The sequence below is a fragment of the Budorcas taxicolor genome, chromosome 8, assembly GCF_023091745.1.
Source record: "Budorcas taxicolor isolate Tak-1 chromosome 8, Takin1.1, whole genome shotgun sequence".
Lineage (NCBI taxonomy): Eukaryota > Metazoa > Chordata > Mammalia > Artiodactyla > Bovidae > Budorcas > Budorcas taxicolor.
The window spans coordinates 115,584,179-115,594,005 of NC_068917.1; the positions used below are offsets into that span (position 1 = coordinate 115,584,179).

The following is a 9,827-nucleotide window of genomic DNA, read 5'->3' on the forward strand; positions in this document are numbered from 1 at the left end:
ACGTGATCACTGGAAAACCATAGCCTTGACTAGACGGACCTTTGTTGGCAAAGTAATATCTCTGCTTTTTAATATATTGTCTAGGTTGGTCATAACTTTCCTTCCAAGGAGTAAGCACCTTTTAATTTCAGGGCTGCAGTCACCATCTGCAGTGATTTTGGAGCCCCCCCAAAATGAAGTCTGACACTGTGTCCCCATCTATCTGCCATGAAGTGAGGGGACCAGATGCCATGATCTTCGTTTTCTGAATGTTGAGCTTTTTCACGCTCCTCTTTCACTTTCGTCAGGAGGCTTTTTAGCTCCTCTTCACTTTCTGCCGTAAGGGTGGTGTCACCTGCATATCTGAGGTTATTGATACTTCTCCCAGCAGTCTTGATTCCAGCTTGTGTTTCTTCCAGTCCAGCGTTTCTCATGATGTGTGCTCTGCATACAAGTTAAATAAGCAGGGTGACAATATACAGCCTTGACGTACTCCTTTTCCTATTTGGAACCAGTCTGTTGTTCCATGTCCAGTTCTAACTGCTGCTTCCTGACCTGCATACAGGCTTCTCAAGAGGCAGGTCAGGTGGTCTGGTATTTTCATCTATTTCAGAATTTTCCACCTCTTTCAGAATTTTCCACAGTTTATTGTGATCCACACAGTCAAAGGCTTTGGCATAGTCAGTAAACCAGAAATAGATGTTTTTTCTGGAACTCTCTTGTTTTTTCCATGATCCAGCAGATGTTGGCAATTTGATCTCTGGTTCCTCTGCCTTTTCTAAAACTGGCTTGAACGTCAGGGAGTTCACGGTTCACGTATTGCTGAAGCCTGGCTTGGAGAATTTTGAGCATTACTTTACTAGCGTGTGAGATGAGGGCAATTGTGTGGTAGTTTGAGCATTCTTTGGCATTGCCTTTCTTTGGGATTGGAATGAAAACTGACCTTTACCAGTCTTGTGACCACTGCTGAGTTTTCTAAATTTGCTGGCGTATTGAGTGCAGCACTTTCACAGCATCATCTTTCAGGATTTGAAATAGCTCAACTGGAATTCCCTCACCTCCACTAGCTTTGTTCATAGTGATGCTTTCTAAGGCCCACTTGACTTCGTATTCCAGGATGTCTGGTTCTAGGTGAGTGATCACACCATCGTGATTATCTGGGTCGTGAAGATCTTTTTTGTACAGTTCTGTGTATTCTTGCCACCTCTTCTTAATATCTTCTGCTTCTGTTAGGTCCATACCATTTCTGTGGGCTTGATAAAGGACAGGAAACCCAGAGATTTTAACTATTCAGAGTTCCGTATTGATCGGAAGAGACAGGAATACAAATGAAATATAAAGTTGCCAATTCTAGACTCTAATGTTGACTCAGCAGATTTGAGACTCTATGGGTTTTATAAAAGGGTGAACCCAGCTTTCTCTCCCTTTCCTGATAAGAACATCCACCCAGAACTGATACAGTGATTATTTTCCAGCAGTTTCATGAACACTAATACGAGCCTGCTCCTTAATCCTGTCTTCTCAAACAGACAAGAAAGAGCATAAGTGCAACCCCAGGTGTGAAGCTCAGCGCAAACTGGGCCAGGTTCCGGGAGAACCAGGTTCCCTCCAGTCTCAGCTTGTGAGCAAGTGCTGGGGCACAGAGCCTGCTGGTCGTGAAGCAAGCGTGAGCCTCCCGCTGACAACAGAGCTCGAGATGTAAGGATCAGTCAGCAGCACTATTTCTGTTAAGAAAGCTGACCTTGGAATTCAGAGCACCAGCGTGACTCATCCCCGCAGGAGCGGGGTGTCTGCCCTTAGACTCTGAAGGCCTTGCAGCCCCAGCGACAAGCTGACCTGTGCTTGACATTACATGGGTGGTGGCGGTGTTCAGTTGCTCAGTCGTGTCTGACTCTTTACAGCCTCAGGGACCGCAGCACACCAGGCCTCCCTGTCCTTCACCATCTCCCAGAGTTTACTTAAGTGCATGTCTGTTGAGTCGGTGATGCCACCTGACCATCTCATCCCCTGTCACCCCCTTCTCCTCCTGCCCTCAGTCTTTCCCAGCATCAGTGTCTTTTCCTATGAGTTGGTTCTGCCCATCAAGTGACCGAAGTACTGGAGCTTCAGCATCAGTTATGGATGGTGAGACGCAGTAAATGTGTGTTGAATCCAATGATGCATTTTTCATCTCCTGGGCCCCACACAGGGGCTCAAGTTTCAGTGAGATGTGAAATTCACACTCATTTCTTCTGCTGATCAGCTGGGAAATAATTATTACACCTCCCTCTCCCGCAGCTCAGAGTAATTTTAGATGATGGAAAAGGAATGCTCTCCATCCGGTTTTCTGTTGGAGGTTAACATAACGGAATCACTGTGTTCTGAGCCCCCAGAGGTGCCATATGATCTGCAGAAATACCATGACTGTTGTTGGAAGTCGTCTTTTTCATCCTCCAAACTCACGATAAATTCTCGGGTCAAGGCTAGTTTTATTTTTATAATCAACTGAAGAACACGGGTTTCAACTGTTTCTCCAATCAGTGGGATTGGATCCAGTGGGATTCTGAGTCTGGTGTAGAAAAGGCATTCTGATCTCAGGAGCTGAACATGTTCTTCTTGGATTAAAAATGTCCTCTGAGTCCCCCTCACAATTACCTAGCCCAGATACACACGTCTATTCAAGAATATTTCACTCCTTTCCTACAAATGAGGCTTCCTCTGGAAGCAGCAGAGATCATTAAAGATGGAGCCAGGAGGCTGAGAACATAACCTTGGGAACCACCCTCTGATATACAGCAGGCAATTTCAACATCAAGCTTTGGGCACCAATACATCACTTGAAACTGCAAACATAAATTTATGAACATACACCCATTTTTCTTATGAAGGATCCAATAATTTTCATCAAGAAGGTAACCTTGGGCAGAGAATCTGACACTGAATTCTAAAAAGTATAATTTATTTTCCTTGGACAATACATAGAAATCTGTATGCAGGTCAAGAAGCAACAGTTAGAACCAGACATGGAACAACAGACTGGTTCCAAATAGGAAAAGGAGTACATCAAGGCTGTATATTGTCACCCTGCTTGTTTAACTTATACGCAGAGTACATCATGAGAAATGCCAGGCTGGATGAAGCACAAGCTGGAATCAAGACTGTCTGGAGAAATATCAGTAATCTCAGATATGCAGATGACACCACCCTTATGGCAGAAAGTGAAGAGGAACTAAAGAGCTTCTTGATGAAAGAGAAAGAGGGGACTGAAAAAACTGGTTTAAAACTCAATATTCAGAAAACGAAGATCATGGCATCCAGTCCCATCACTTCATGACAAATAGATGGGAAAACAGTGGAAACAGAAAAGTTATGACCAACTAGACAGCATATTAAAAAGCAGAGACATTACTTTGCCATCAAAGGTCCGTCTGGTCAAGGCTATGGTTTTCCCAGTAGTCACGTATGGATGTGAGAGTTGGACTATAAAGAAAGCTGAGCGCTGAAGAACCGATGCTTCTGAACTGTGGTGTTGGAGAAGACTCTTGAGAGTCTCTTGGACTCCTAGGAGATCCAACCAGTCCATCCTAAAGGAAATCAGTCCTGAATGTTCATTAGAAGGACTGATGCTGAAGCTGAAACTCCAATACTTTGGCCACCTGATGTGAAGAACTGACTCATGTGAAAAGTCCCTGATGCCGGGAAAGATTGAAGGCAGGAGGAATAGGGGATGACAGAGGATGAGATGGTTGGATGGCATCACCGACTCAATGGGCATGAGTGTGAATAAACTCCGGGAGTTCGGGATGGACAGGGAGGCCTGGCATGCTGTAGTTCATGGGGTTGCAAAGAGTTGGACACGACTGAGTGACTGAACTGAACTGGACGATATAGTGTAGAAACATTACCTGTTCTTACTATAACTTCTCTGAAACTTCGTATTGATTACAAACTCACCATCAAGAAAGGCGACACGACTAAGAGGCTGCAGAGCCACCCTGGCTGCCTCCTCTGGACCCCTCTCCACCCGCCACCCACGGTCCTGAGAGCACGTGGAAGGTAATCAGCAAAGGGACGGACCTTGTGCAGGCGAGCAGGAGGCTGCCAGCCTGTTGCAGAGGGGCACTTCTGGCTCCGAGGGACTCATCTAAGCGCTGGAGGAGGTGGCTCTGCAGGATCCGCGGGGTGGGGCGGGGGCGTCCTCGAGAGGACGGGGTGCAGAACCCAGGCCTGAGGGTCCGGGGGAGCGTCCTGTCGCCCACCCTCATTGTGAGGCTTCGCCACCCTGGATGCGCAGGGGACACCCTCGACCGAGGCCCGCGGCCAGAATGGGGGCGGGACCCGGGTGGGGGGCAGCCTCGGGCTCCAGGACAGAAGGAGGAGGACGCCATCCAGGGGGAGACGTGCGTGTGAGGACACGGAGGCAAGGTCGTGGTGCCGTCAGTTGACATCAGGGCGCCCGCGCTGATGACGGCACACTGACCACAGGACTGCGGACAGACCGGGTGGAAGCGTCCTGCCCACGTCATCTCTGTGGTAAAGGTTACAAGGACTCAGAAACCCCACAAAGAAGGGGTCTCCAGCGCCCCCAGTAGAGCCAGCCCACCTGGGGATGGCAGAGCCTTGGGGTACTTCCAGAATTCTCCCAGAATGTATCCATAGCCACTTAAGCCCACTGGGAGAACAGGAAACTGCAAATATAAGGTGTCATGTATTTAATACATCATCTGCAGTGGTCTCAAGCTAAATTTGGAGATAAAACTTGCAGAACCATTGTTCCCTAATCTTTATTCAATATTCTAAAACATCCGATACACGCTTCTTACCTTTAAGAACATTTCACTTATAACTGAAGCCGAGAAGGACCAGGCTTTATGTGAAAACTCTCTGTGCATTTACGGAGGCAAGGAGCAGGTGGACGCTGAAGAGCACCTGCTGTACCTTTCGCTGCCTGTGGTTCCAGGCAGAAACCCTGGGGCTCTTACTCCTTCAGGAAGGAGACGACCTTGCTCACCACGGCCTTCTAGTTTCCCATGAGAATGCGCTCAGTCTCATGGTGTGCTGTCTGGGGATGTTTTTAATATAAAGCTCCTCAAGGAAAATATATTAATAAAGAAATTAAGACAGCCGTCGAGAGAGCAAACACGAGCTTGAAAAGATACTTTGCTTTGCAGCAACGTGGGCATCTGGACAGGGCTGAGGACCGTCAGGCCACGTCCTGCAGGGCCCCGGGAGCTTCCGTCTGGGGAGCCCCTCCCGCGTATCGGGGTGACAGGGTCTAGACAAGCCCTGGGGCTGCAGGCGCGGAGGCACTTACGTTTGTACTGGGACGGCTGCCGCTAACACAGACGACATCCTGTTTCTGAATTGTCAGTACCTCTTTCGTCAGCTTCAGGCGGACGTCATAGGTGTGGCCAGACACTTCGTCGCGCAACAGGGCGATCCCAGTTTTAGTCTGAAACAGAGCAGAGGTGGGAGGTGTGAGGACAGAGAGCAGGGACCCTGGCAAAATGTGCCTGAGTCTGAAACAACCTGTGTGTTCACCACACACCCGCACATCTAACAAGGGCGGGGTTCAGCTCAGTTGCTCGCTTGTGTCCCACTCTTTGCGGCCCCGTGGACGGCAGCACGCCAGGCCTCCCTGTCCATCACCAACTCCCGGAGTTTACCCAAACTCATGTCCATTGAGTCGGTGATGCCATCCAACCATCTCATCCTCTGTCGTCCCCTTCTCCTGCCCTCAATCTTTCCCAGTATCAGGGTCTTTTATAAGGAGTCAGTTCTTCACATAGGTGGCCAAAGTATTGGAGTTTCAGCTTCAGCATCAGTCCTTCCAATGAATATTCAGGACTGATCTCCTTTAGGATGGACTGGTTGGATCTCCTTGCAGCCCAAGGAACTCTCGGGAGTCTCCTCCAACACTGCAGTTCAACAAAATCGTGGGATTTTTAAAATATTTCTTCTGAATCAGTTTTTATAGGATTTGCATAAAACATGTTGTTAGCAAGTGAAGAATGGATGAGTCAGAAAGTCACCCCGGATGAACTAGGGGAGTTGGCTCCTCCACGTCGAGTCACGCACGCGCCCAGGCTGAGCGGGGCCTGGTCAGTGGGCGGCACGGGTCACGGGAGACCACTGGAGTGGCCACCCCATCCCCCGGTGCCTGCAGAGCTCTGGCCTGCACGGCCTCGGACACAGCCCCGCACCTGGGTGAGGGGAGAAGGCAGGTAGGATGCTCGGCGAGGCCGTTAGGGTCTGGTCCACCGCCCAGGACCAGAGGACGGCCCCAGGGCCTGCAGAGCCCCGGCCGGGCCCAGGGGTGGGGCTGAGCGCCGGCGGGGGCGAGGCTGGAGCAGAAACAGCGGGGCACACGGGGCCCGAGGGCGGGCTGGTGGACACCGATCCGTTGCCAATACAGAGCTTTTCCTGCTGAAGGAACTGCACACTAAGAACAAAGAAACGGTAACGTGGTATGATTTCCTCTTATTATAACTTAGTGGGATTGAGATTCCTGCTAAAAGACCTTCACTGCAGGTAAAAACAGAATATTTAATACATGTCTAATCCCAGGGACGGGGAGCCTGGTGGGCTGCCGCCTATGGAGTCGCACAGAGTCGGACGCGACTGAAGCGACTTAGCAGCAGCAGCAGCAGGCGGATCGAGATGACACTATATGTCACTAACGTCACTAGGGATACAGCAGATAACCGACGGAGACCTACTGTTTTGGGGAGCTATAACCTAGTGTCTCGCAGCAAACTAGATGGGGAAACTGAATCACTCTGCTGTTTACCTAAAACACACACAACACCGTGAGTCAACTACTCTCCAGCTTGGGGCTGCCCGGGGGGCTCAGCGGCAAAGACTCTGCCTGCACGTGCGGGAGACGTGGGCTCCATCCCTGGGTCAGGAAGGCGCCCTGGAGAAGGAAACAGCAACCCACTCTAGTATTCACGCCTGGAAAGTCCCATGGACAGAGGAGACTGGTGGGCCACAGTTCATGGGGTCGCAAATGAGTCAGACATGACTTAGCGACTAAATAAAATTTTTTTAAAATACTCCAATATGAAATTTTTTCACAGGGTCAGATTCACTGATTGTGATTCACTGAGAAGGACTGTGTCCTTACGTTCTCTACAGCGGAAAGTGAGCAGCGAAAGAGAACACCAAACCTCCTTCTCAACAAAACTGATTAATAAACGTCTAAATCACCACAGACCAAAGGTGTAAGAATCACACTCTCTGACATAAATCACAGCAAGATCCTCTATGACCCACCTCCCAGAGTAATGGAAATAAAAGCAAAAATAAACAAATGGGACCTAATTAAACTTAAAAGCTTTTGCACAACTAAGGAAACTATAAGCAAGGTGAAAAGACTGCTTTCGGAATGGGAGAAACACACCAAGGCATACACACTGAGGAAACCAGAACTGAAAGAGACTCGTGCACACCAGTGCTCACCGCAGCACTGTTTACAACAGCCAGCACATGGAAGCAACCTAGACGTCCATCAGCAGACGAATGGGTAAGGAAGCTGTGGTGCATATACACAATGGAGTATTACTCAGCCATTAAAAAGAATGCATTTGAATCAGTTCTAATGAGGTGGATGAAACTGGAGCCGATTATACAGAGTGAAGTAAGTCAGGAAGAAAAACACCAATACTGTATATTAACACATAAATATGGAATTTAGAAAGATGGTAAGAGGACCCTGTATGCAAGACAGCAAAAGAGACACAAATGTAAAGAACAGACCTTTGGACTCTGTGGGAGAGGGCGAGGGTGGGATGATTTGAGAGAATAGCATTGAAACATGTGTATCACCTTATGTGAAACAGGTCACCAGTCCAAGTTTGACAAATGAAACAGGGCCCTCAAAGCTGGTGCTCTGGGATGACTCTGAGGGATGGGGTGGGGAGGGAGGTGGGAGCGGGGTTCAGGATGGGGGACACACCTACACCCGTGGCTGATTCATGTCAATGGATGGCAAAAACCACCACAATATTGTAAAGTAATTAGCCTCCAATTAAATAAATAAATGAATAAGAAACCATAAAAATTAAAAAAAATCACAGTGGAAATAAGAATCCATTTTGAATAGATAATGAAGTTACAGCTCTTTGAAATGGTGTTTCAAAGAATATTTACATGTTTCAATGCATTTTTATTTTTAAAAAGCTGTTGAAAATCAATCTAATATCAGGGTAGCCAAGGGCCTGTTTTTGTGAATAAAGTTTTATTGGTTCAGCCACACCCACCTGGTTACTCTCGTTCATCACGGTTTTTATGCAAATATTACATTTGTTTTAAAAGCTGAATCCACTATTAAAATTCTTTTACAAAGTAAACTCTAGGGCTATACAGCTTCATCAGTGAACTCCACATATTTCAAGAAAAAAAATTCACAAAGTCTTTGAGAAAAACTAAAAAGGAACACCATTTAACTTGTATAAACCCAAGCCAAGCTGGATACAAAAACCTAGCAAGGAGGTTATAACAAAATAAATTAACTTATCTATCACCTTCTTGAACATAAACGCAAACATCCTGAAGAAAATATTGCCAAACCAGACGCAGAAAAATATAAAAATGAAACTACGTCTTGAGCAGTGAACAAGGAAGGGAATGTAGCTTTTCACCTGAATGTCAGTGTCATTTACTCCGTGTAACAGTCACCCACCAGGGCCTAGTGAGACCCCCTAAACCTCAGGGCTCCTGGGATCTGGAGGGGCCTGCCTGGAGCTTCTCTGTGGGCCTCCTGCGGCCGCAGTCAGTCGTGGGGACGGCAGTCGAGTGGGAGGGGGCTCGGGTGGCAGGTCGGCCCCCAGCTGCTCCCGCACTGCCAGCAGCGGACCCTGGGCTGGGCTCGGGCCGCCTCCCCCTGGCCGCTCACAGCAGGCATCCCCCAAAAGGCTGACGAGAGAGGAAGAGCCTGCCCCAAACTGGAGCCGCTTTTTCTAACTGAGTATCGTCACTCCTGCCCAAGGCCGTGGACACACAGCCCGGCCTGGGATGGAGGTGGGGCAGGACCACCCGGGGCGGGCGGACGGGGCCCCTGGGAGCCCCCACACCACAGCTCAGAGCACAGAGACTCTTGCAGAATGATGAACAAGCCTCGAAAGACACCTAACAAACGTCATTCGCAACAAAGCCTTCTAATAAAAGGTGCCTTCCCCGACCTTCCGGGAAACCTCTAAAGAAGCCTCAGAGCATGGGTGATTCTGTGTTGAATATGGAAAACTTCCTCCTGGAGGCTGAGACAGATGCTCACTAATTTTGTGAGTCTATAACAGACAGGCTGGTTACAACCTCTCTGGTAAATGTCATTCTAGAAGGTGAGACGCTAGAATTCTCAATTCCCTGCTGGGATTCAAATTTCTCAGTTTATCTTTGCCCACCTTGAGGTAGGGAAAAATACTCTTAAAGGCATAAACAATTTACAACATTAACAATATTCACAGATGATAAATCATGTCCATAAATAAGACCAAAGAAGCATACAGACATCTGGAAACTAGGAACGCCTAGAAATATGGAAAGATAAAAGTGAAAGCTATCAGTATGACTCACGCCTTCATACAACAGAACCAGGAGAAAAAAAACGGAGAATATTTCTCCCCCCAAATCATTAGATATTCAAGAATATGCAAAACAGCATGAGTACTTAAAATGAGAAAATTTAATCCTTCATTGAAAAATACTAAAGAAATACTAATTTAATACAGAAATGCCTGTGGGTGGGAAACTGTCCCCAAACTGGTCTACACAGCCACTGTATTCCAGCCAGAATGTGAATCAGTCTAGACCTTGACAGAAAGACCCCGATTAAAGGGAAAACAAGGCCAGGAGGGGTTGAAGCGCTGCTA

General features: G+C 47.8%; 1 protein-coding gene across 1 annotated transcript in view; it reads right to left on the bottom strand.

Moving 5' to 3' along the window:
• Positions 1-8,237, bottom strand: part of SNTG2 (syntrophin gamma 2) — a 79,750-nt gene extending 71,513 nt beyond the window's left edge. The window contains exons 1-2 of the mRNA XM_052644572.1: positions 8,220-8,237; positions 5,273-5,410 (exon numbers count right to left, since the gene is read on the bottom strand). Of these exons, the coding sequence (XP_052500532.1) occupies positions 5,273-5,410; positions 8,220-8,237 (156 nt within the window). The remainder of the gene's footprint in view (positions 1-5,272; positions 5,411-8,219) is intronic.
• Positions 8,238-9,827: the final 1,590 nt, after the last annotated feature.